This window comes from Micromys minutus, assembly GCF_963924665.1.
Source record: "Micromys minutus genome assembly, chromosome: 2".
Classification (NCBI taxonomy): Eukaryota; Metazoa; Chordata; class Mammalia; order Rodentia; family Muridae; genus Micromys; species Micromys minutus.
The window spans coordinates 57552600-57580540 of record NC_137971.1 but is presented as its reverse complement, the minus strand read 5'-3'; the positions used below and the strand labels follow the sequence as shown (position 1 = coordinate 57580540).

The window sequence follows — 27941 nt, the reverse complement described above, 5'->3', positions numbered from 1 at the left end:
ACTACCTAGAACTAGATGGTAATCACAGGTTCCTCCTAACTCCTAGATGGGTCATTTTCTGCTGGCTTTCCTTGACTCCCAGTTTCTGAGGACCTGAAGAGCAAAGTAAAGCATTTAGAGAGCTAGCTGAGTTCAGAAGCCAAAATACAACTGATACTTTAAGTGGTTCTAACAGTGCTTCAGTTCTTTCATTTGGGACAGGGGCTACTCAATACAGAAAGTCCTCAAGCTACACAGACTGAAGCAAAGCCTCCAACCACTAAGCCTTCCTCAGATAGCCTGGCTCCTACAGAATATCTGCTTGACAGAGTCAAAGCATCAGGCTAAGGTAACGGCCCACTCACCAAATCTAACACAGTGTCCCTCCAGTCTCTACCCTTCCTGTAAACACATTAGGACTGGCTGCTCATGCTACATGCAGTACGTTCTTACCTTCTACAACAGTAGGGCTGTGCTTATGCCTCATTCTTAAGCAGTGGTTTTCTCAACCTTCTTAATGCTGCAACCCTTTATGAGGTCATGCTGACCTCAAACATAAATGTTCGTTGCTACTTCATAACTTTGCTACTGTTATGAATCATAATGTAAATATCTGTGTTTTCCAATGGTTTTAGGTGACCTCTCTGAAAGGGTCATTTGACCCTCAAAGGGTGGAACCCACAGGTTGAAAACTGCTGTCTAGATTAAGAACAAGGGGCAAGGTTTGGGACCTTTATCAGGCTCATGAGTTCACTGTCCTCACAGCATGGTGGTCCAGGAATAAAGTCAGTGTGAAAAAGGTGGTAACTATCCCTCTTCATTCCCTCCAGATACTAAGAAATAACCTCACAGTTGGGATAACCTTTTTTAAAAACTTTGTATGAAAGTGTATTTCTGTATTTTCAATTGTTAATTCTGTACCAGCAGAGAACAGCAGGATTCTGGTATTGTCACTTCTATTGCTAATCCCCGGGTTTTCTCTTTTGTAAATACTTGTCCTTCCTCACCTGCCTAAAGGCAATCTAGAATTACATGAGAGGTTGTCTTGCTGATGATTGGTTGTAATAAAGAGGTGATGGCCAATAGCTAGGCAGGAAGGAGGAAGCAGAACTTCTGGGCAGAGAGGATACAAGAAAAGAGGGAGATTAAGGAAGCAGAAAAGGAACAGAACAGACATAGACAACAAGAGGTCAGAGAAAGGTATAGGGTATAGAGCTAGTCACATTACAGGTCATAGGCTAAATAGTTGGGTTAAGATAGATGAGTTAGCTGGGAGAGGGCCCAAGCAAAAGACCTAAGCTTTAAACTTCATTAGCAGTCTCTGATTCATTATTCATACTGCTGGCAGTCCAAAAAAGTCCACTATATCTCAAGATGTAGGGCAACACTTTCCCCAATACAGGCTTCATGTGAAATGCACTAGGAAAGGAGTCCCTGAGATGGGCTCAATCCTGAGGAGGCCTCTGATTCCAGTGGCACCTCCATCTGGCATGTGGTCCCATCATAATGAGTTATCTCCTTTTAGAACGTAAACCGGAGAGCAGTGGGCACAGTAGTTACTCATGGCCTCACTACCTTGCCCTGGTATTGCAGTTGCAGGAACCTTGAGGGGAAATTAGAAAGTGGAAGAAAAGAGGGAGGAAATATGGGGCAGGAAAGGCAAGTGGCCACATCCTATCCAGACAGGGAACAAGGAAGGGTCAGGGAGAGGCCAGCAAGGTACTTGAAGCAAGCCATACTGGATAAACCAAGCAAGACAGTAGAAAGAAGTCTATCTGCATTGGGATGAGAGGCTAAGTTGAGGGAAATAGCAAGATCCCAAAGGAAGACACTAAGAAGCAATGTTCCTTCCTGGCAAGAGAACAGAATAAAGGTAGATTCCAAATAGGAAGTACTGTATTCCCACCAAAAAAGACCAGAGCAGGTCAGCATGCAGAGGGTGTCATACAAATGGAGAATGATACTTTTAAAGTATTTCACTAAAGACTGGAGAGATGGCTCAGTGATTAAGAGTACTGACTACTTTTCCAGAGGATGCAGCATCCTAGTGCTCACAACTGGCTACAACTCCAGTTCCAGGGGATCAGATGCCCTCTTCTGGCCTCCACAGCACCAGGCACAGTATGCATGTGGTACACATACAAGCATGCAGGAAAAATACTCACACATATAGAATAAGAAATAATAATTTAAAAACTGTTAAACACCAGGAAGTGGTAGTACATGTCTTTAATCCCAGCACAGGGGAGGCAGAAGCAGGTGGATCTCTGTGAGTTTGAGTTCAGCCTGGTCTACAAGCTAGCTCCAGGACAGCCAGGACTACACAATGAAACCCTGTCTCAAAAATCAAAGCCAAACAAAACAAAAAGCTAAACATTGTACTAAGAAATTGTCATTCTGATAAGAAACAAAGCCCAGCACAGGTAGGCTAAGAGCAGAGCAGACTCATCCAACACGGCTGCCTCTGTTCCCCTTACTAGCTGTCAAGAGCACTGGCCCTTGAGTACTAGAGTCCGTCACAGTTCACAAGGTTACAGAAAAAGACACAACTAGAAAAGTGGGCCAAGGGAAGAGCCCAGTCACACTACGTATTCACTTTATCCCAGTAGTGAGGTGTCAGGGCTCAGTAGCTCTCCATTGTTTACAGCAGAAGTGGCACAAGCCAGAAGGCAATAATCACTTAGGGATGGGATTAGGTAGCAGGATATAGGCAGAAGTCTATCTCACCCTGTCTGGAGGTCAACTTGGAGCTAAAATGCCACAGAACTCCACCCACCTGCTAAGAAAAGAGATGTCATCCTGGTGATGTTTAGTGCCTTACCCTTTTGCCCAGCTTCCTACTAGGAACAGAACCAAGGGCTAACATCACCAACAATATCACTTCACAAGGCTTTTCCTCCCAGTCCTCCCCACTTATTCAAGTAGCTGTAATGCTGACTAACAGAAGCTGACAGGAATGCTGCTCTCCCCTTCCACTTATTTCCCTTGTGGTGGGAAGCTCCCCCAGGGAAGAGAACTCCTGAGCTAGAACTCAGAGGAGGGTCCAGACCCACAAGCTGACCAAAATTCCCTTGCTCACCCTCACCCTATTAGTGTTCAATGAAGCCCTGCATAGGCTTAGTAAAGGCCAAATCCCAGCAGAACACAGAGCCACCCTAAAACCCAGTTCCAGGGGTGGCAAAAAGCAAGGCTGTTCTTGGCAGCTTTTCCACTTTGAAAATGGTTCTTAGGGGATGGAAAGATGGTTCAGTGGTTAAGAGCACTGACTGCTCTTCCAGAGATCCTCAAATCCCAGCAACCACATGGTGGCTCACAACTATCTGTAATGAGATCTGATGCCCACTTCTGGTGTATCTGAAGACAGCAACAGTGTATTTATATATAATAATAAATCTTTTTTAAAAAGAAAAATGGTTCTTTTTCAATTTAAAAATGTTATTTATGCTAAACTATGTTTAGTCCTTATCCTTTTTAAATGGTGAAAGATATTTCTGTTTAACATCTAAAATGGTAAATACTGATACATACAACTAACACAAATCCAGTTAAAATTTGGAGTATAAAGAGGTTCCTAGGAGCAAAAAGTTTGAGAATGCTCTAGGCCAAAGAGGAAACTTCATATAAGAAGCTACATTGGGGAAACATGCTCTGGTAGACAACCAGTATCAAGACACTCAAGAAAGCAAAACCCTCTTGGGCCTCCTGGAATAGCCATCAAGGGAGGCAGCACAGGTTACCTGGAAAACTAGGAAAGATTAGGTGAAAAACAAACAAACAAACAAAAAACCCTTTTGTCTGAAGCACAAAGGTTTGGGATCAAAGGCAACAGGAGATGAGCAGCCCCCCAGTCCTTGCCCATCTGGGGCTGCTGAAGTACCATCACAGTCAAAGATGCAGAGAAAGATTTGCACTTGCCCCAGGAGCTGCCATAAGATATACACATTCCCTCACTGAGTATCCCTGTTAGAGCTGTGTGAAGAAACAGTGAGCACCATTAGTAGACAGTTGTATTCTCTGCTGAGAACCAACACAACACTACTTCAAAAAGATGTGGCAAAAGCACTATAGAAAGACTAAAGAGGGCTCTGGAGAAGACTTTCCTTGCCACTGGTTTTACCTAAGTACTAGAATAGTCAAGGCCAACCCATAATGTTCCTCATATACAAGCAAAGTCTAAATAAAGCAGAGCCATGAAACAATACAGTGATCTGTGGAATCCACGATTCACCCAAACAATGATCAAAAAAAATTTTTTTTTTCAATTGTATCTGGAAGGGGATAGAAAAATGGCTCAGCAGTCAAGAATACAAACTGTTCTTGCAGAGGACCAGAGTTTGATTCCCAGCATCCATATCAAGTGCCTCACAACCTACTATAATTATAGCTTTGGGGAAATTTAACTCCTCTAAACTCTGTGGGCACCTACTTTCATGTACACACAGACACGCAAATACATACACACACACCATTAATAATAATAAATATTTTTTAAAAGTGTATCTGGGGTTGGGTATGTGACTTGGTTGGTATACCACTTGTCTAGCATACATGAATTTCTTGGTCATCCCCTGTAGGGTATAAACCATGTATGGTGGTACATACCTATAATTTTAACACTCAAGAGGTGGTAGCATGTTGTAGACCAGCCCTGCTTCAAATCAACCGACCAACCAATAAACGAAAGATAGTTTCTGGGCTGAGCAGGTGACAGATATTGTTATTATTCTCTAAATAATACAAATCTGCAACTGTTCAGAGAGCTGGACTTATCATTTGTTAGAAGAAAATATAGATGAGCTGGAGAGATGGCTCAGTGGTTAAGAGCACTGCCTGCTCTTTCAGAGGTTCTGAGTTCAATTCCCAGCAACCACATGGTGGCTCACAACCATCTGTAATAGGATCTGATGCCCTCTTCTGGTGTGTCTGAAGACAGCTGCAGTGTATTCACATACATACAATAAATACATATAAAAAAAGAAAATATAGAAATTATTTATAATACATAGAAGGATGATTATATTCCATATAAACATGCTACTTAGGAACATGAGCATCTGAGCACTTGGTACTTGAGAGCACTCTTCTCAGTATACTGAGGAATACTGAGGAATAACTGTACAGAACTGTAAGTTTATGGTAACACCAATGAAACATTAAAGGGATTTTGTTAGTTTATTATATTTTCTATTTTGTTTTGTTCCTGCCCCCATCCCCCCAAAAAACCAGGCATGGTCTCAGATACTTTCAATTCCACTACTCATAGATAGACTGGGGCAGGTTGAAACAAGTCTTTGATTCTTAAAAACCAAAAGGGGAAAGGGAAGGGGAGAAGTTTGTTTCCTGATGACACTTAACTTACTTACTTACATACAAACATGCATACATACATACACACATACATACATACATATTTGTTTTAAGCCACAATACTCAAAAGACAGTTGCCAAATCATGAGTCAAAATAGCTTTGCCATAACCCCTTAGCACAAGGGTTTCTCAACCTTCCTAATGTTACAACTCTTTAATAAGGTTCCTTAAGTTGTGACCCCAACCAAAAATTTACTTTGATTGCTACTTCATAACTATAGTTTTGCTAGTTATGAATCGTAATTTAAATATCTGATGTTCAACACCTGTGAAAGGGTCATCTGACCTCCCAAAGGGATTTCAATCCACAGGTTGAGAACCACCTCCCTAGAGTGAAATTCAGGTTCCCCATCTCCCAGCCACAGCTCCCAACTCCTTTCCCATTCAAGGGGTAAAGAGGCAATTCAAAACCACTCATCAAAATAAGAAAGAAGTAATAAATAATAATAGACTGTGCTTGACTGTGTAATACTGAACAAGTCTATAGTAGCCTAGGAAGCATAACACAGGCAGCCCTTTTGTGCAGATGTCTACCATGTCAGCCTGCCTTAAGTCCAGTCATCTTCATAGCACCTTCTCAGACCTCAGGATCTTTACTAAAACTACATCCACCATGCTCCAATTTCCTTATTGTCACCCTAAGCAGCAGGCAGTGACCACCAAAGGTAGGCCACTTACCTCTCTGTTCATATAGCACACACCTTTAGCAGTTCCTGGATTCCACCAGTCTCTGAATCACTGTTTCTTACAACACCAGAACTCACACACTCTTGCCTCTTGTTCTTGCTCTCTTGCAGCCTTGCTTTCCCCCTTTATCCCTCCTCTTCCCCTTCCCTTCCCTGCTCTCCCTCTATGTGCTCATGGTCGACCTCTTCTCTACTCCTCTCTCTCTCTCTCTCTCTCTCTCTGCCTCTACTACCCTCTTAACTCTCTCTCCCATGACTTGAATAAAGTCTATTCTGTACTATACCGTCGTGTGGCTGGTCCCTCAGGAAGAAGGGATTCCCAACATGGGCCCCCCCAGAGGCATCTCCCTTGCCCGCTATGCCTCACTGCACCTCCATGGGCCATATCCACCCCCCAACTCTCTTCATCCTTTTCCCAACATTGGTGCCGATAAAAAGAAAATCTTAAAAAAAAAAAAAGAACTCACACAAACTGCCTTGTCACATATGGCACCAAAAAAACAGGCTAAGGAGGAGAAAGGCAAGTATGGTGTGTGGCAGAGTAGCTCCCACAGGCTTATAGAAGCTCTGCAGAGGATCCTCAGACAGCCCTGGGGACCTAGCCAGGACTTCATACGGCAAGGTTCCATGCAAACAAGCCAAGCTATGTGTCACACCATGTCTAAGCTAATTTTACATTCCTGGACTTACTCCCAAGGCCAGCCTCAGGCTCAGACATCACTTCCTTGGGGCCACTTGGTACTCTCAGGCCTTTTCAAAGACCAAGACACAGCCCACAAGGTGAGAGCTGGGACCTTCGGCAGGGACACCCTTCAAGGGCTCCTAAGACTGTATCCCTTCTGCTAGCTCAGCAGTTCTCACCTGTGGGTTGCCTTTGGAGGTGGCATGACCTTTTACAAGGGTCACCTAAGATGATCAGAAAACACAGATACTTACATTAGGATTCATAACAGCAGCAAAAAATTAGTTATGAAGTAAGAACAAAAATAATTTTATAGTTGGGGGTTACCATAACATTAGGAACTGTATCAAAAGGTCATAGCATTAGGAAGATTGAGAATACATTAGCTCAAGAAGGAAAGAAAAGGAATGTCAGTAAAAAAGCAACTGAGAAAAAGTGCCTGACCCTGAAAGGTCACAGGCAAAAGGCAGAGGCCAGGCCTTCTCTCCTGTCTCAACCTGTCAACCATCCATAACCTATAGGAGCAAACTCACAAAAGTGAGCACCCATGCTGTCCTGACACACCACAACAAAGAAGTACTTCAGCCAAAATCACTGCTGTCCAAAGCATGGGCTTAATTATACATGGCCCCATGATCCTGTCAGGGATGTGCCTAAGGGTTGGCAGGGTGAGTAGACCTATATCCTGGTGGGCACCATTTGCTATCTGTTGCTCTGCTGGATAACTAAAAAGTGCTGGGGTGAGGTGGTTAGGAATGCATCTTAAGGATTCTAAGACCAACTGGATGAAAACTACAAACTAGATGGTCATGCATTCTGGCAAAGGAAGCCTACAAAGACAAGAAAACCAGTAGGTATGGCCATGGTCCATGGCACAGACACTGACAATGCCAAGTGGAGAAGCCATGGGCCATATGTGGCTTTGATACCCTGTTGAATAACCTCTTCCTCCTCTCTTTAACCTTTTGTTTTTATTCCAATTGTTTTTACTTCCGTGTTCCCAGGCACCATCACATGGAGCTACAGCGAACACCAGTGGGTGTGCCCCAGCTGAGAAATCCTGTCCAGAAAGAAAAACAAACAGGAGGTAGGCATAGAACGGGAAGAACTTCTGGCAAGGCAGGCAGGAGCAGCTCACACCTTCTTCTGCCAGACTAACCCACAACAGGCAGGATGCACTAAAATCCCCAGCAGGAAATGACTAACCACCTCACCCCAATACTTTTTAGTTACCCAGCTGAGCAACAGAGAGCAAACAGAGCCCACCAGGATATGGGTCTACCCATTCTACCAACCCTTCAGGCTGAGCTTCCTTCAGGGTTATACAGCATATCTACACAAACACAGGAAGTGGGGTTTGAGTGTTTCTGTTTCCATAGCCACTGCAAGGAAGATACAGGAAATGTTGGGCTACTAAGACCACTTCTATGGGAGTTCCCCCAACCACCACCCCCCCCACAAGCTGGCCTTCAATACCCTGCTATACCAGATGAGAGGAAGTCTTGCAAGTAAGCACACTCTGAACTGTCATCCCACAGGAAACAATGATAGCTAGTTCTGGAGGCAGCCTGGGAAGATGCCTTGCTGAGCTGATACAGAGTATGATAGCTCCAGACAACAGCTGGAATGAGCACTGACTAAGATATTAACCACTAGCCTCATACTACGCTCAGGCACACCTTTATAGGGAAGCACAGGAGTACCACCCAACTGTCCCCAGTCAACAGGGCTCTTGTGTAATACACCACTAGCCTCACCCTGTTCACTGCTAGCCAGCTTGGCAATACTTGCATAAACTCCTAAGGGACACTCTAAACAAACAAGAGAAATGAAGTGTTGTTCAGAATGTCCTGAAGTACACTGCGTACATGACCACTACTTTCTTTAAAGGGAATGGGTACACAAAAGACCCAAACAGACACCTTTGCAAACCCAACCCAGATAACCACCTGGGCAGCCTCTCAAGGAAGAGGCTATTCATAAGGTTATTCCTAGAATCATATTTTACAGAGGGGCCATCCACTGGAGAGCCTGGCTATAAGAGATGGTACCTTTATCTTCTTCCTCCTCTGCCTGCCTTAGCCCTCAAAGCACTGACCTTGGAGCCCTCAGAAGCCTTACCCCTCAGCATAGGCTCAGAATCCTTGGCTGAGGAAATAGTACAGTTCAGTTTAAAAGACTGGGTTACAGCATCATCAATCATGCCTGCAAATTTCCACAACCACATTTACCCACAGGTAAAGGGAGAAACAATATGCAGGTCTCCTCACAATGACCAGTGGAGCAACAATGGATATCATTGCTGACATCCACCACTGAAGCCATCACACACCGGATCTCATGACTCCATTTAAACATAATAATCTAATGGAGCAGACTGATGCTGCCTCTTGTGGAAGTAGGCACCTGCAGCAACTAGAGGGATCTTCAAAGAGTAATGGTAATGTTCCATTGGTCTGAGAAGGTGCCTCCATGGTAAGGGGCTTACTTAACATGCTTAAAGCCCTAGGTTCTACCCCTACCCCCCCCACACACACACTTTAAACTAAATTAAATCATGGTCAAAGAAACAAAAGTCTATAATTTTATTAAAAATTACCTAATCATAAACTTAATTAAATCAAACAAACTTAGTAGTATGTAAATGATACCACATGAACCTGTTCAAACAAAACCCACAAGCAATTACAAGCCTAGTCAGGCGTCAGTCACCAGAAATACTTTCCCAGAAAGATAAAACCTTTAATACCCCCATGCCAACCTTGCAAACACCTGCACACAACTGCTCAGAGTTGCTAAAAGCTGCTCCAGACAGGCTGGAAAAGCTTGAGGTCATTTAGCTTTAGTCTGTTAGCTGAGCAAGAGTAAGCCTTCGAAAATACACTATATCAAATGGCCAACACTAGGTTTCATCTCACTCTACATGCACTGGAGAGATCTAAAGGCTCCACAAGAGTCAGGTACACCAGAAAAGGATCCACAGTAGCAGACTGGAGAGAGACTACTGGAGAGGGCAGAGGTTCAGTAAAGGTGGCCAGGCAGAAGGGACAATTCACTATCATTAGTGGGAAGAGGAGAAAATGTATTCTTTTGACTCCAAGGGGCTTCTGGACTGTGCTTTCTGCTAGATAAAATTCAAACTACACTCAGACCTCCTGGTTAAATGCTTGCCCCAGAAAAGATTCTAGTGTTGCCTAAAGTATCCCACAGCATATTGAGGTTCCCTCTTCCAAATTCTGAGCAGCTTCCCCTTGGGTGTTACCCTCCTCTTGGTTATCCAGAACAGAACAAAGACCACTACACAAAAGTTGTAACCATTTCTAATAAAGAATGAAGGTAGTCTGACAATATACACTGCTTAACAACAAGCTTGAAGTTTCTCCAAGCAGAGGAAACCTACGGGACAAGAAGTGGCTAAAAGCCACACCTATAACATTCTCCAGAAAAGTCCCAGCAGGTTTACCGCCAAGTCCCAACGTGCCAAATTCTGCTCTGGTTATCCCAAGCATGCTTCCCTGCAGGGCCTCCCTTCCTCCTGAGCAGCTGGAACACAAAAGATAAGGCTTTGAGATGCTCAAAGTCCCAGCTTGATCCTCAGCAAGCTAAGAGAAAGATGAAGTTTTCCACTTACAGTTTTGTAGACCTCTCTTCTGGCTCTAACAATTACTGTAAGAGAACACTACTCTCCCACCCATACTGGGTTCACCCAACATGAAGTAATTTAACAAAACCTTTACTTTAAAATAAGCAAACAAACAAACAAACAAACCTTGAAACATGAGCACTACATTCCAAGCACCTCCTTGATATTGAATACTCTAAATTAAGAAAAATACTAAGACACAATAAAAGACGATACATTTGTCCAATTCTTCCAGATGAAAAATTACTTAAATGGTTACTTGCTGATAAAGTTTCTGCCCTGAGCAAACAGTGGATATTCTGAGGCAAAAAAAAAAAAAAAAAAAAAAAAAGGCTTCACTCCGTACTGACCACCTTGCCAGCCCTCACCAGGGATGAGAAAACAAAGTGGAGCATATCTGGTGGGATAAAGCGAGGTGTCTCTGAAGGCTCACTCTGCAACCTCCATTCTTCCTTTTATAGCAATACTAGTCTATGAAAGAGAAATGAGGAATACTGGGGCAGCTTGCCTTTATCTTCCAAAGATACCAAGGAGGTATCACTGGGAAGAGAGAGAGAGAATTTTAGGCAAGGAACTGTTAAAAAATTTATGACTACCAATATCCAATATTCAATCTGTGACACACAATTACCTTGCAGCCAGATCACTCTTAAAAATCTCTACTGCCCTTTGTAACTATATCTCTATTTTTACAGTGAATCTGATATTTCTTCCTTTCCAAAGGTCCCAGAAGCAGAGAAATCTCCCAGCTATACTCTAGGGCCTGGAATGACCCCCATCCTAGGGTAAAAGATAAGGGTCCCCTGTCCTTTCCCACAGAGCTCCTTGTAACCAGGGCCTTGACAAGGGTCACAAGAACCAGTGCCTCCAAAGGCAGATGAAGGTTAATGTTTGCATATTTGCAATGATGATTCAGTCCACAACACAGTCCTCAGTCAGTTTAAAGACTTCTAGTCAGTCTTCAGGCAAAAAGCACCTGCCACTGATGGACCTGAGCCTGTAAAAATTACACATACAACAGTGGACAGCTTCTTCGGTCACCAAGCTGACAGATCCAGTTTTCTTGCAGTGAAACCATATTTGCAGGTAGGCAAGTATAGTCAGTGCTGGCCCTCTCCACAAATGCACAAAGGAAGAATGATTTGGAATAGGTTGGATACAGCTATGTGTCCTACATGTAAAACCTCTGGGCTTCAGAGACCTTGTAAATGACCAGGCCATATCATCTGCCAAGCTTACCGTATGCAAAACATGTGCTGGCCCTTACCTCAGTTAACCCTTCAGTAAACCTGTTCTGCGTATTTCACAGCTTCCATCTGACAGGCAATCCTTTAAACAAGTCTAGAGAGGACCACACAGCTAGGAAGTAGAGGGGAACCAATGACAGTGCTGCCTCTTGAAGAAACCAGATGGGCCTCCTCCTGGTCCCCTGTGTCACCCACACTTAAGTGGCACTATGCGGTTCCCAGCCTCCCTGAGTCTCCTGATTATCCCTGGGGGTGCTCCCTTAGTCCGCCCTCTCCCTAGGTTGTAGTACTGGGAGGTCAAAATCTGTCACCATCGCCTCAGACGTCCTGACAGTACCACCACTACACTTTCCTCCACCTTCCCCGGCTTCTATCTCCAGAGTCCCGTACAGCTCTCAGACTGCCGAATCCGAAGGCCAGCAACTCTATGACCCAGCAGGATTATACTGACCCCACAGCAGGGCCGCGGGCACCGCCACTGGGTCGAGAACCAAGACACCGGGAGAATGCGCGCGGCTAGAAGCGCCCGCCTCTCACTCTCCTCAAAAGTAAATTAAAAGAAAGTCACTTGGGCGGAAGAACTTTCGCAGGCCCTGCGAAGACCAACGACCGACAGTGCCGGGTGCCCGACTCGCGACCCGTCAATCCGCGGCGAGGGACTGCGGCCTCTCGGGACAGCGCCTCGGGGACCGGGCCTCGCTCCCGCCGGCCGTCCGCCCGCTCGCCCGCCTGCCCGGCCTTCTGGCACCCCGCAGCAGCTGGCCGTCTTCCCGAGCCCCGGCCCCTCCTGGAACCCGCCGCCCGCCGCCCTACGCTCCCTACGTTCACCGCCGCCCGCACAGCGCCGCGCTACGCCGGCCGCCGCCACTCACCCCATGAGCCAGTCCATGGCTGCGCGGAGCCCGCGCCTCGCTCGGCCTCAGCCCCGCCGGCGGCCGGAAGTAAACACTCGATGGCTCCCGCCCGCTGCCGGAAGTGACGCGCGCGCGGCTTGCTGGGACGCGTAGTCCCAGCGGCCCCTGCGGCGATGTCCGGGGTGTCTGTTGTGGAGTGCTAGGACCTAACCGCACTGCGAACCTCGGGGATCCGAGACCCAGGAACATCCTGTACCTGAAGACTCTCCGGAGTTTCTGGATCACCAGAGTGCGAATAACTTCAGAGCGTCCCAGAAACCCACACGCCCGGAATTCCGGAGTGCCTTGGACTCGCAGAATGCCTGTAATTACGCAGTGCCCTGGATCCTGGAGTGTCCTACCCCGGTGTTGCACACCTCGAGGGACTTCAGAGAACCTTGATCCCAGGAGTAAACCTTTACCCCCAGAGTGCCTGAATCTGTGGAATGCACAGACCCGTGGGAGTCTGAAGTTCCATCGACCTGAGTATCCCTGACCTGGGAGTGCCCCAACTTAGAAGTGCCTAGAATCCAAGAGTGGCCCCAATTCTAGATTCCATATCTAGGAATACCAGAACCCTCAGGCTGGGACATCGGAGTGCCCCTGCCTTGCAGGATGATCTCTTTTCCCCTGCAGTGCCTCACTCCTTGCTGTTTACATCCCTCATGGTGTCCACCTTCAACCTGTTGTCATCTTTTGCCCACATCTAGTGCCTCTGCCACGACTATTACCACACTGCCTCTTCTGTATCCCCTCGCTTTGCTGGCTGTTCATTTGCATCCCAGCTGCCCACTGCTGTGGGCATGGTTGTCCTCTTGAGTCCCCACCTTTCCCTTTCTCTATAAACTACCATCTAGCTCCTAGGTGACCCTCTATTACCCAGGATACTTCTCTTCAGCGAGTCAGTCTCTTCATGATCCAGGGTATCTATCATATTGTCTGCTCTTTCCAGAGCCTGACCAGTACTAAGAACTCATTGAATGCTTTTGAAAAGCTGACTCTCCAGTCTCTTCCTGGATAGATGCTTCCAGGAGTATATATTTGAGCAGAGGGATTACAGCAACCTAACTCACTAGTGTCTTCAATGGGGTGTCATGAATAGCAGGCACCAGTCAAATAGCACCTTTAGGCCAGCTGCCCACTATAATACAGCTGTCATATACTTGAAATGGGATTCATTCTTCCCAAAAGAACCATTCCAGGATGCTGGGAAATGTCCAGTCCATTCCTTTATAGCATGAACTGTCAGGCACCCAGAGTGGGTGGGATGGCAATTCTATTACCAAAAAATTACCTGAGATGAAACTGAAGAATGAGAGACCTGAAAAGGGAAAAGTCACCAGATGAAGAGATATCTGGAGGCAGGGCTGTGCTTTCCTCCATTTCTATTCCCATGGATGCCCATAGTCATACTGGATGACTCCCCTACCCCATAACCACTTTGCTTTAGCCAACCATCAGCTGGTTGCCTTGCAGTGTAGCCTTGTCCACTGCTTCTGAGAAGCGTCAGTCATTAGTGAGCAAGTCTACTTTTAACTGCCACCATCTGCCATCAGCTATTGCCCTAGATTGGGTGTCATATGATGTGCTAGCCACTTCCAGTTTCTAATGTGCGACAGTTGAACAAGCTGTTTAATAGCCTGTGCCTCCATCTCTTTTCTTATATGTATAAAAAAATGTGTGTGTGAGTGTGTATGTAGATATCAGAGTAGGTGTGTGTATGCACCATGTGTTTTTGGTGCCTGCAGAAGCCAGAAGAGATCATCAAATTCCTGGAGCTAGAGTTACAATGAGTTGTGAGCTACCCAATGTGGATACTGGTAATTGAACTCCAGTCTTCTAGAAAAGCAGCAAGCACTATTAACCTCTGGGCCTCAATTTCCTTTTCTTCTTCTTCTTCTTCTTCTTCTTCTTCTTCTTCTTCTTCTTCTTCTTCTTCTTCTTCTTCTTCTTCTTCTTCTTCTTCTTCTTCTTCTTCTTCTTCCTCTTCTTCTTCTCCTCCTCCTCCTCCTCCTCCTCCTCCTCCTCCTTCTTCTTCTTCTTCTTTCTCTTTTTTATTTATTTGTTTATTTTTTGAGACAGAATTTCTCTGTGTAGCCCTGGCTGTCCTGGAACTTGCTTTGTAGACCAGGCTGGTATTGAACTCACGGGGATCTGTCTGCCTCTGCCTCTTTAAGTGCTGGGATTAAAGGCATGCACTACCATTCATGACCCATTTCCTTTTGATTGTGATGAGAATAATAATTTGGTCATGTGTTGCCCCGTGATGGAAAATATTATTTTGAGAACCTCATTATGAGGCCATTTTGTTACACAAATGTCTTAAGGTCAACATGCACAGTCCTAGATGGCATGGCCTTTTGCACATAGTGTAGGCTGTTATCCCTGAGTCACAAATCTGTACAGTGTGTTACTGCATTGTAGGTAACTGGAACACAGTGGAATCTGGGTATCTAAACTGATCATTTGTACCAGCACCACCACAAACAGAAGTGATGGATTAAATTAAGATATAACATCAGTCAGAGTTTTCAGCTCCATTAAACTCTTAAGCATTTCACCTGTTACCACAACATAGGTCACATAAAGATCTTACAAATTTCAAAATATGGCATAAGTAATCTTTCATGAAGTCATTGTATAGGTGGAAAATAGGGGAGAGTGAGGTGTGACTGAGAATAGTGGGTTTGTGGTCCACTGGCTGGTACAGCAAACCCAGTTTCAAGCTTGGTCTTCATTCCATGGATGATACTGCACCAAAGGCCACACCCAAATGCCTAGTTCAAAGGGGGCAGTTTCCAATCATTTGTTGTGTGATACCTCAGGACCTTACAAGCCATCTGATTGAGAGCCTTATGTCCAAGTGGTAGAATGTTTAACCTGCAGCACTCTTGTTTGCAGTACCAGAAACTGAACCCAAAGTCTCGTTCATGCTAGGCAAGTACTGTACCCTAGGGCTATATCCCCAACCACCTTTATTTTCAGACAGAGCTTTAACAAGTAGGCAAGGCTGGCTTTAAACACACTCTGTAAGCCATGCTGGTCTTGAGATTTTTGTCTTCTTGCTTCAGCCTCCCAAGTAGATGAGATTAAGACTGTACTACTTTAAAGATGGCTTATATTTCTCTCTGGGGGTGATGTTTTTGTTTGTTTGCTTGCTTGTTTTTGTGTGTGTGAATGTGCATGCATGTGTGATTTTTCCTTAAAATTGTGTTTTATTTGATAATTCCTTACACCTAAATGTTATATTTATATTTAACTAAAAACCCTCATTCCCATCTCTTAGAGGCTTCCAATACTCTTCCCTCTTGCTTTCCTGTCTTCTTCTTTAAAAAATAATAACACACTGAGTCCTGGTTACATGCAAGTGTGTACCCATCCACTGGAACATGGGCAACCTACCAACAGCCATATTCTAAAGAAAAATGATTTTTCCTCCTCCAGCAGTAATCAATTGCCAGTTGCTCCTCATGATCCCCTCTCCTGTCCATACTGGAATTTTTCACTGGCTTGATCTAGTGGTAAATGTTCATAGTTACAATGACTCTGTCACATCCAGAAAACATTGTGTGTTTAAGACAGGGTCTCACTCTGTAGCTAGGCTGACCTGAAATTCATTTCATAGCCCGAGTTGGCCAAAACATATCAGCAACCCTCCTTCCTGCCTTAGGCTTTATGGTCATGAGCCACCACACCTGGTTGGAGCTGATGTCTTGGCATTCCCAGACCACAGAAGCCGTCAAATGCTACCAGTGTCTGAGTTATTAATCTTCCTTGGAATATGTGGTGCTTTGAATAAGAATGGCCCTAATAGGCTCTTATATTTGAATATTTAGTCATCAGAGTAGAACTTTTTGAACAGATTAGCAGGATTAAGAAATGTAGCCTTGTTGGAACAGGTGTGACCTTATTGAAGTAGGTATGTCATTGGTGGTGGACTTTGATGTTTCAAAAGCCCATGCCAGTCCCTGGGCTTTCTCTCTGCCTAGAAATCAGGATGTAGCTCTCAGCTACTGCTCCAGCATCTGCCTGCACGCTTCCATACTCCCTGCCAGGATGATAATGAGCTAAACTTCTACTGCTGTAACAAGTTATCAATTAAATGCTTTCTTTTTTTTTTTAAAGCATCTCCTTGGTCCTGGTGTTTCTTCACAGCAATAGAACAGTGACTAAAACAGGGCAGTGCCCTTTTGCAAGGATATATGTTATTTTGGCATCTAGCCTTTCACTAGTACCTCACCTCTGGATCTACCCATGGAACATTGTCTGTGTAGTGGAATGCTGTGACACCCTAAACATGTCGGAACATGTCTGTGTGGACTTAACTTGAGGTGAACAGCATTTGAACAGGTTTCCTTTTTGAGGCAAGATGGCAGAGATAAGTTTATCCTACCAAGAGACAGCATGCTATTTCTGGCATTCTCTGTTTATCGATGTGGTATAGAAATGTTAGAAAAGTAGTTCCTAGGATGGTAGGAAAAGTGTCAGAACTTTTAAGGGCCATTTTGTGGAGGGGGTAGTCCTTTGGCCCTGCTCTAAAAAATATTAAAGTAATTCTTGTGGTTGTTCAAAAGGTAATTGTTATAATAAAAGAAGCAGAGGTGGCTCTTCCTAGCACTCTCTGCCACTGGGTTTGGACTTTGATCACTTGTTCCTACACATGTTCCCACCATTGCTGTATATTGTGAGGTGGTGCTTTAGCTAAGAGGGGGCCCATACCAGAGCCTGCACCATGTTGTTTGCACAAAACTAAACTAAACATGCCTCCTTACTCTACAAAGTTAGCTTGAGTCCAATATTTTATTATAGTGAATTAAAGCTCATTGATACATTAATGGATTGCTGGGTTAATAACTATTGTTGTGCCTATATGGTCCCCACTTCTGGAGAAATAGCTGCAACTGGACTCACTTATGTCTTCCAACTTATGACAATCCAGTTTATTAATGACATCCCTTGTCCTATGCAGGATTGGAACACAGGAATAAAATTGTAATACTATAAGCCCCTCCTCCATGTCTATCGGAATTGAGAGAGTGGTAACAACCTCTGGGTTTCTCTAGAGATGAAGTTTTAGTTTTAGTGTGCCATTTTATCTAAAAGGTAGCGATCAGAGAGCTTTCCATGTAGCCCTGCCTTTTCCACCCATTCATACATTAACAAGTACAGAGGGTCAACCATCCACTAGGCATTTATAAGGTGCTTGGAAAATAGAAATGGAAAAGTACACATAAATCTTCCTTAGAAGAACAGTTGGCTGGCAAAAGTACTTACTAATTGATTAACAAAGAGAAGCTATGCATGTCAGAAAGTAATGGACACACTGGAGAATAAAACCACTGCTTACAGGGGGCAGAGAATGCTGGTTGTTGAAGATTGATGCATGCCACCAAAAAAAAAAAATTTTTTTTAAGATATTTTGAATCCCTAAATCCCTGACCCCTAGTACCTCAGCACATGACCATATATGAAACAGGCATTGGAAGTATAAAGTATAATCACTGAAGGTGAGGTCACTGTGGAATAGGAGCCTGATCCACTAGATCATGTCCTTCCACAAATGGAAAGTACAGACAGACATTTACTGAGAATAAAAGGCTATGATAACCCAGCCACTTGCAAGGCATAGAGGGACCCAGTGCAGGTACTTCTCACAGCCCTAGGGAGGAACCACTCCTGAGGACACACACAGGACTTTGAGCCTTCAAAGCTAAGACAGTACATGCCTGCACCTCTAAACCACTTGGTTGGTGGCACACTGTGATAGCAGCCTTGGGGACTAAGACACAGGTTCTATATTCCTACCTTTGTTACCATACCCCTTCCTTCTGCCCAGTTTTTAGGGGTCTCTGAGTCATGAAGTGGGGGAATAGATTTCTCTAGTTATCTAAGGGTTAGTGTCTACCAGGTGAGCCAGCTCTCAAGTCAGAACCTTTGGGACTCTCACTTATACCCCAAATAGCTCTTCCCTTATGGAGTGGAGGGCTGACACCAACCAATTGGCCAGATTTTCAGAGGATAACACCCTTACCCCAGTCAGACTCTGCTTTGGAGACACGTGAGTTTGCTGGGCCCTCTCCTCTCATGACTTGGGTCCAACTACTCTTTCTTTCCCTGGAGTTCTCTTGCTGCCCTGCTTTACCCCCAGCTAAAGGCACAGCCAGTGTGAGGGGGCAAGCATCGCCCCATTCCACCCCATGGATGGAAGGTCAGCACAGGGTGACCCATGTGACACAAACTCTAGTGCCTTTGGGAGACTGGGTACAATGCATCCCTCACACATCAGGAGCTGGTTCTGTGCTTAGGACTGTCCTAAGTGAATCTGAGGGTACCCACAGCTTCTAGTGCCTGCTAGACAGGAAAGAGGGCTCCTTTCCCCTTACCATCCATGAAGGACAATATTTACTTCATCTTCTATAAGTCCAGGGATTTGTTTTGGGGAAGAGTTGTGGAGAGTCAAACCTCTGTGGGTTTCAATTTTCTGACCTCTCCTCCCCCAAGCCCTGACAGTCTTCAGTATACCTAAGATGTCACCCATCCCTGCAGCTCATTCTGTGTCTCCATTGCATTCTCAAGCCGTTCTAGGAGGTGGTTCTCAGATAAAGACTGAGAATTCCCAGGGGACAGAGACTTACCTAGGACTACTTGGGCATGGAGCTGCAATCTCCAAGATCTCCAACCATGTGCTTTCATCTTAAGTCATCCTGCTTCTCAGAGGGGCTCTCCTCTTCAGGCCCAAGAAAACAGTTGGGGTGGTTACAGGCTGGATAGCAAGATCTCTGCCCAGTGACAGAGGAAGGCTGAAATGTCTTTAGAGTCTCCTGTGTTACCCTCTACAGAGCATGAGAAGCCCCTTTTGTGGCTCACTGAGCATGGTGCTCTACTCCTGGGGTAGTGAGAGTGAGGGATGCTTATGAGTATGGATCGTTTCCAGGCATTCACCAAGATCTTAGTGAATGCATCACAAGCAGCCCCTGGGGCAGCCTGGCACTATACTCCAGGTAGGTACAGCCAAGACAGCTGACCAAGGTGGCACAGTGGAAGGTTGCGCTCAGGGTCCATACTGTGTATTGTGCTGCCCAGGGTCTCAGAAACAGTGCTTTGCATCCTGGGCTATATCTGATTCTATTCACCTTGGACTGGTCTGGCATCTGCAGGGAGCAGTATCAAGCTCATTACAGCTCCTGCAAGTCAAAGTCCAAATGAGACAGCATGCTAATCAGGATCTCCCTGCTTCCTGAAAAGCATCATGTCCGTTTAACTTAGGCCTCCAGTCATCAAAAGAGGTGGTAGGGCCCTGAAAAGCATGACACACATCAGGTGCTCTGTTCCCAAAGGCTATTTACAGTTCAACTTCAGAGGCTGTCACTTCTGAGTTTATGCTGGGTTGGAGAGATCCACTGTCTCCTAATGTTCCTCTGCTACACACACATAGCTCAACTCTGCCTCTGTCTTCATACAATGCTGAGACTTTGAGGTTCTATTAATCAGAACTGATATAATAAATATGTATTCCAAAGGGTATTTATTTGATTAGCTTATATAATCTAGACTGGGTAGTCCAATAATGGCCAAGCCAAGACCCCTGTAGATGCTCAGTCCACAGGGCTGAATGCCTGAATCTGGTGCTGAAGGCTTGGAGGATTCCTGGAGAGCTTCCAACCATCATTGGAAGGGCAAAGAAACTGGGCTTTGATAACTGCAAAGAATAGTGGCAGTGGCAACTGAAACATAATAGATGCACTTATTAACAAGGAGCAAAGGCAGGCAGGCAAAAGCAGCACTGTATCCCTCTCAGCCATCTTTATATTTGGGCTACTTCTAGAGATTACATCTAGTTTGGGATAGGATCTCCCCACCTTAGTTAATACTTCCAGGAAATACCCTCACAGACTTGCCCAGGGGCACACCTCTTAGTTGATTCTAGATGCAATCAAATTGACAGCAAAGGTTGACTGTCACAAAGGTAGATGGGCAAGGGCAGCATTCAGTATTTCAACTATGGGTTTTCAAGTAGTGTTAAACTAGGTATAGCTTGTGTTTCAGTAAACCCGATTAACTGGTATTCAAACCACTTCTGGGAGATGACCCACTAAGATGAGAGCAGGAAAGGGACTTGGAGGAAGCCAGAAGACTGCCCTTCTCTGTGTTGACCACCTGGAGCTCACTCTTATTCCTCCCAACCAATGGATGAATACCATCAAACCAAACTAATGATCTCTCTGGGGAATCTCTGGGAACATGTCCCTGAGCCTTTTCCCTTAGGTCTCATCCTGAAGTTTGGGTTGGGCCCGAGAGACCTGCTTACAGACATTCCCTGGAAATGACAAAATGGAAATCCACAAGGCCACATGGTCACTAGTGGCTTTCCCTAATCAACCTCCTGCCTACAGTTTCCATCAGGGTTAGTGGCAGTTCAGGACCATAGACCCAGAATGTGCACCCTGCCACCCTCTGATGCTTATAATTGGTTGGGTTGTGTCCTCCTAGATTCATATTTGAGTCTAATACCCTGGATCTCAGAATGCAATCTTATTGAACCTGTAACCTTATCCATATAACTTAGATGAAATCACTTTTGAAATATGTGGGATGCTGATCCAAAAAAATTGGTGATCTACTGAAGGGTTTTAGGAGCCCATTGCAGCTAAGGATGAGGCCCAGGCTGAGTTTTCTTTCTCATCACTGAGAAGGAGCCCACTCCTTCATCTACTTGACAATAATTGATTTCCATCTTCTAGCCAGAATTCAGAAAGAAACTCTAGTTGTTTAAACCACCTATTCCTGAGGATTGTTACAGGAAACACATATTACCTTAAAGAGAAACTAATACCAGGCAGGCCCTACTGAATATGATGGCTACCACTGACTCCCACCCCAAGACTTGAAGGTTTATCCACCCAACATAGAAGAGTTTAAATGAAGCCTTGAACCTGGCAGCAGTTTGCCCCTGGGCAAGAGGTAGGTGTGCCAGCCCGGTGCATGCACAGGCTGGAGGCAGGCCAAGAAGGCAGATACCTTCTGGGAGGTATTGTAGATAGTCTGGGAGGGGTGGCTGGGCAAATAAAGGGATGGTGGTAAAACCATCCAGGTGAACTTGGCATTTCCAGGTCTGAAAGTACAGAAAAAAATCTGGTTGAAGGAACAATCAGGTCAATTGACGGTTGAAACCATGGGTGTGGCTGACCTCTCTGAGGGACACCAACAGCAGGTGCAGGTGCAAGATGCCAGCACAGTTACAGATGCAGACAGGCTAAGGGGAGGGGCTCAGAGGAAAGGCGGGAAGGTGGTGGGGCTGGAGACCTCCGTCTGGGTCAAGTCCTTTCAGCTTGAGGAGAATCAGATCAACGGGAAGCAGAGTAGAATGGCTATCATTCATGGACAGACTCCAGCCCTTGTCCGCTCAGACGCGGGCAGCAGGTGGCACTAGCGGGCTGCTCTCAACCTTCCCAGCTGCCGCCTCAGGTTGGAGCCAGGTCTCCGTGCACAATACAATCCTATTCAAGACGGTTGTGCCAGGAGAGACTCAGGCAACCATTTAACCACCCAATGCAAAGATCTCGAGCGGCGCTGGGTACAGATCTCAGAGTGAACAGATGCTCACCGCACCAGTGGTCCTCTGTCTCTGGGCGCTGGTGAAGGTCCCCTGAAGGGCTTAGGAGGAGGACCCTGTAGAGAATGGGGAGAACTGGCCTTACCCAGCCTTCTAGCCCAGAGTTCTCGCTGTGTTCTCAGTGGCAAAATCTATCAAGATTTTGCCACTCCCACTAGTACAGCAGCATGCCCCTGACCCTAGCCCTACCCACACCAGAATGTAGAAGTTGGGGAGGGACGCTGCTACTAGCCAAGGGCCAAGGGGTGAGGCCCAAACATCCCCTCCTCTTCCCCTTTGGTCCAACTATCCAAAATCCCATGATTCAGTTTAGCAGGGACTTATGTCTTACTAGCCCCATCTTTCTCTCCTCACAAATGACCATCAGCATCAAGCAAAGAGCTGGGTGGCTGGGTGGGGAATCCAGGAAGAGTATGTCTCTTTGGAAACCTAGACTGAAGCCATTGACTGGCTGTAGAGTTCTCTCTTTAACTTCCAGGACTCAGCCTACTGTGGCTACTGGATGCTGGGTGCCTGCTGCTACCCTGGGCCTAAGTGTACAATACTTAGGTAGGTGGACAAAATGAAGGAGGGAGCCTGGGCAAGGAGGGCAGGCACGTGGATTCTAAAGTTTTTTCCAGGCTTCCCATTAGATGTAGTGTCTTCTTGGACATGTGACCTGTCTCACTCAGACTTCTGTTTTGGATCCACCTCTAACCTGGGGTAGGCTCTGATGGAGAAGATCAAGGTATTCAGGGAAGACCATTCACTGGCCAGACTCAGGGCAAGTGAAGTGTCAATCCATCTGGATGTTTCTGGGTGTGTCTGTGAGGTGTGGGAGGAGTCAAGTTCAAGGACCTGACTAGAAAAGGATAGAAAGAGGTTACATAGTCTAGCTCCTTCCTACTTAGTTCTTAGTCCTGAGGGGGAGGGGCTGCTACCAGGAAAGAATCTGGAGCCTGAGGTGCTTTGAAGGACACAGGTTTCCATCTCCCTGAGCCTCTCCAGTTCCAGTGTGAGTTACCACCCTAGAATGATTGGGCAGACACTGTGCTCTACCCAGAAACACTCTAGGTGCAGACTGGTTGGACTAAACGGCCTTGGAAGACTGAAGGACCCAGGAGTACTGGTTTTGTTGCCTCCTCTTGAGTCAGGCACACAGGTCCAATCTCCTCCTCACTAATGTTTTGGGGACTGACTCTGCTCCTTCTATTTAAAGCTCTCTTTGGCTATTTATAGTCACATCCACTAATTGCATCAGCCTGAGTCCGGCTTCCTCCACAGATGCCAATGGTACCACTGACCCCATACCTTGGTGTGATTCCTGGTGAGGAAAGGGTAAGAGGAAACTTCAGCTTTGGCTGCCAGCACTTCCCTTGGCTAGTGCTCTAGTTTCTGGTTTGGTGTTTGCAAATATGCAGGGGCATCTCTAGGTCACACCTGCAGTTTCCTCAACACCCTTCTACTTAGGGAAAGTCTCCCAAGTTGTCTGTCTCAAATCTTTCCCTTTCTGAGATCATGCTCGTACAGGGGCTCCTGGAGAAGGAAGAGACATATTGGCAGAAGCTAGAGGCAGACAGGCTTTGTTCTACTTGGAAAGGCTGGAGGGAGCTCACATCTGCCTGAGCTTTGGCAACAAGCCTGCCCTTGCAGCATTCTTCTCTGTTACCTGGGTCACGGGGTAGCAGAAGAAAGAGCACGTTTATGCTCCCCAACCCTTCAGAATAGTTTTTGGAGATTGTCCCAGATAGCCTCATCTTTCTTTTGGTCAAGACTGGCTCTCCTTCTGATCTGCAAGGGGTGGGGGACCCAATCCTTTCATAATGATACCTTATTTCAAGGTGCTTGCCTCTATTTCCAGGAAATACCTTACATCTAGAGGCCAGTGCTCAGGGACCTAGAATGGGCCGGAGCTGATCTCTGCCTCTCTAGTCTAGCTTGCCGGTCTTCTATATAGGATCTGATTTCTCTTGAGAGCTTGCTTCCAACCCCCCTGCCACCACCCTGAGATGAGCCACCTTTCTCCACCCTATTTTCTCCACATCCTATTTGCTCTTCAGAGTCAGGTAAGTCAGGTAAGTGAAAATTTTGGGTTTTTTTGAAAAAAATGCAGAAATATTATGGGAATATGCTTGTATTTTAATCCCAGATGTGGGATATGAGGCTGCTTCAGATTGTCCACAGCAGCTGACTGTGATTTGCCCTTTGCTCTAGCAGGGACATGATCTTGCCAGTGGCAGACAGTTCTGTGTTTGTGTGATGCTTGGAATTCTGGGGACTTTTCAGAGGGCCCTGAGAGGAGGTGTGGGTTGTTGTTAGTGGGTTGGTGGTTGGTTGCTGTTGGTCACATAATTTGTTAAATAGTTGTGCTTAAAAAAGAAATGAGAGAAAAACAAATTAGATATCCTGACAGCAAAGATCAAAGTTGCCTCCAAGAAACATAATGCCCCTAATCTGCAGGAAATAGTCTAACAATAACATCACCGCCTTTCCCCACTGTTCTCTTTTCTCTCCTACCTAGTGTTAAGGGGTTAAAGGGGTGGAATATGGGTGGGGAAGGGTGGAAGAGAAAAGACTCACAAAGTAACCAAATGTCCAGTGACAAGGTTCAGTCCATCTCCAGAGTTTCCTGCCTGGACAGAGGCTTCCAGCATCTATATGGCTCCCGGCTGTGTATCCTTCATCCTTCCTCCTGTCTGGTGACCCTTTGCAATTCCCTCTACCTCTCTATGGGCCAGAGTCTCCCAACCACTTAGCCTTTAGAAACTAAATGCTGCTGCAGACTGACCTCCCACATTGCTTCCCAAGTTCCTCTAATCCTGAGCAATGACGTGCTTCGTGCTTCGACAAATTCACCAAGGGCAGCACAGGTCACATCAGACCACCAAGAATAGCCCCCTAGAATATCTTCAGAGATTTTTCACAGGGTCTGGCAAGGAGTGACAACAGAGCAAATGGGCAGCATGCTTCGATGTACTTTGCCCTTGACTTGCTGAGGGATGTTGGACAAAATTGCTCCTCGTTCTGGGCCTGGGAGAGAAACTGGGTTCTATGGTGGTGTGCAGCCCTAGAACTGTGAATGTGTGGCTTAGTCAAAAAGCATTCACTGGACGTGATCTATGTTTAAGTCAAGGGTCTGCTTATAGCCCAAAATAGAATGGAAGAGGCACATACATTTTCATCATTATCATTATCATTTGCTTGTTTTTTTTCACATTTATTTATGTGTGACCTGCATATTTGTGTCTGTGACACAGTTTCCACATGGGTCTCAGAAGACAACCTATGGGAGTTGATTCTAATCCTTCCACCATGTGGGTCCCAGATACTGAACTGGGATCATTAGGCTTGCCAGCAAGTGTCCTAGCTTGTTAAACACATTTGCCTGACCCCTATTTGACTTTTTTAAAATAATACTTCATGTAACTTAGGTTGGTCTTCAACTCTGAGCAATCCTATAGCCTCAGCTGAGTGTTGGGGATTATAGACTTGTACCACCATGCATGGTTAAACACACAGCTTTAATATTAGACAGTAGAGCTAATTGTAATAGAGCAGTGTTTACCTGTGCATACCATCACCATCCCTCTTAGCTATCCAGTCGTCTGTCTATTCATTTGCCATCATCTACCCCTTATCTACCCAACCATCTACCTGTTTATTCAAATGTCCACCCATTCATCAATCCATCCCATTCACCCATCCATCGATTCAGTCATCCATTGATCCTCCCATCGATTGTCCTCCTTATCCATCCTCTATCTATTCTATTCATTTATCTTCCACACTCCCAGCTGTCTACCCTTTGTTGGGGCTAGTCTTGTGGTTATTTTAGCACTCTCACTCTCTCTCTCTCTCTCTCTCTCTCTCCCTCCCTCCCTCCCTCCCTCTCTCCCTCCCTCCCTCCCGCCCTCCCCCCTCTTTATATACATATATATACATATATATACATACACACACACACACACACACACACACACACACACATATATATATATATATATATATATATATATATATATATCCCTCCCTCCCTCTCTGGTCATTATCACTGTCAACAGGACAGCTCTTGGCTGGCTTAGGGCTGTGGAGGGAGTTGCAAGCCGGAGTCAGGTCTTTTGCAGAAGCAATGTACCTGGGTGTGACAGTATAGGAGTTGAAGACTGGGCCCACCCCAGCATAGTTCACTCTTGTGCAGTCTTTGACTGAGATGACCTCTAGTAGTCTTGGTGTGTTGGTCAATGGTACCTCCTTCACTTCCATGTGCTGTCTTACATTGTTTCCAGGGTCCTGAAGCCTATGGGCTCAGCTGGCCTCCCAGGAGAAGTGCTGTCACTCACCTTCTGCAACTGCAGGTGCTGCTGTGCGCTGAGGCTGGAAGGAGAACTGGGCCTACTTGAGAACACCATCAGCTTTTTCCAGTCCTTGGTTTTATTGACTCCTAGGGGCTGCCAGGGCTATAAATAGATGTTCTTGAGCTAAAAATAACCTTGCTAGAGGCAGACTATACTGCTAGCTTTCAGCTTGAGGGCTCTTGAGGATGCAGAATTCGAGATCCACTGGAAGAGGGGCTAGCCACATCCTTTTCTCCTCCTCTCTTGATTCTTCCTCTTCCGTCTCCTCTCCCCCACCCCCCCCAACACACCTATTCACATGAATGGCCAATGTCACTGTCTGCCTGAAAACAGAAAAAGCCTCTGGAATAGGATGGCCAAACCTGGAGAAAGCTACATTAGCCATGGGCAGAGATAAAAACAAAAATTCCCCAAGAAGCCCACTTAGGAATTCCTACACTGTATCCAGTCCACATTGAGTGTTACACACAAATATGGTTAGGATGAGACCCAAATGTTGAGGTGACCCAGAAAAACCACATCTGGAAGTCTGTCCTATAAAATGACACATGGATGCCCATGGCCACATACCTTGTAATAACATAGGAACGTAAGTCTGGGCACTGTCTGGTTTGCACTGGTGTAGGGGCCATCTGTCCAGAGAGAGAGGAGTCCTGTGTCTACAGACAAGGATAGGGTCACACCAGACATGCTAGTATGCTTTTGCTTAATGTCCTTTTTTTTTTTTTTAACAAAAACAAACTTTAAAAAATGAAGGTTATAGAAGCTGGGCCAACACCCAAATTGGCTTTCATTTCCACCAGTCCAAAGACCTGCAGTTGGAATGACAGTGAGCAAGGGGAACAAAGCATAAGAGAGATTTCATGGTCCTGGCGGGAGGGGGTAAGGGGAAAGATGGCTGTTGAGACACTCATGACCTAAGGTCTGGGCCTTACTCCCTTTACCCTTCTGCATCCCAGGAGTTATAGGGGAAGGAATGAGACAGAGGGGCTATAGTTATGGCTAAGAGCACTTCCTCTGGGGGATCAGAAATGGTGGGCTGCACCAGGGACCAGTTAGTAGGTGTACCAGGGAGTCTCAAAAACTGGAATTCATCATGAATCTATGTGTCTTCCTTGCACAAGAGTCATGTTAATCTTCTCCATACTGGTCCAGCTTTAGTATAGTATGTGTGCTGCATAAAAGAATATATGTAAACCCTGTGTCTGTTGGAAAGACAGGGGTGAGGTGTGTATATGTGCAAAAACAAATCTGGAGGAATACACTGTGTTAACAGTTGAATTGTGTTGTGAGGGGAGTTGACAAGTGAACTGAGCTCTTGTGTATGTGTGCACTTGTGTATGCAGCATGCGTGGGCATGTATGTAGAGGCTAGAGGTCAACCTCACGTATCATTTCTCAGAAGCTATCTGTGGTGGCTTAAATATGCTTGGCCTGCCCAGGGAGTAGCAATATTAGAAGGTGTGGCCTTGTTGGAGTAGGAATGGTCTTGTTGGAG

The 27941-nt window shown here is 45.6% G+C and overlaps 1 protein-coding gene across 11 annotated transcripts in view; it reads right to left on the bottom strand.

Moving 5' to 3' along the window:
• MOB2 (MOB kinase activator 2) overlaps nt 1–12555 on the bottom strand; it is a 53573-nt gene extending 41018 nt beyond the window's left edge. For 4 of the 11 annotated variants that reach the window (XM_080911464.1, XM_080911463.1, XM_080911460.1 and 1 more), the window contains exon 1: nt 12477–12535. Coding sequence is in view for 2 of the 11 variants with exons in the window: in XM_080911457.1 (XP_080767583.1) it covers nt 12477–12493 (17 nt within the window). In the remaining 9 variants the exon portion in view is untranslated. Of the gene's footprint in view, nt 1–12476 lie in introns of all 11 variants that reach the window. The other 7 variants (XM_080911461.1, XM_080911466.1, XM_080911458.1 and 4 more) reach the window with 4 other exon arrangements.
• Between the last annotated feature and the right edge of the window lie 15386 nt (nt 12556–27941).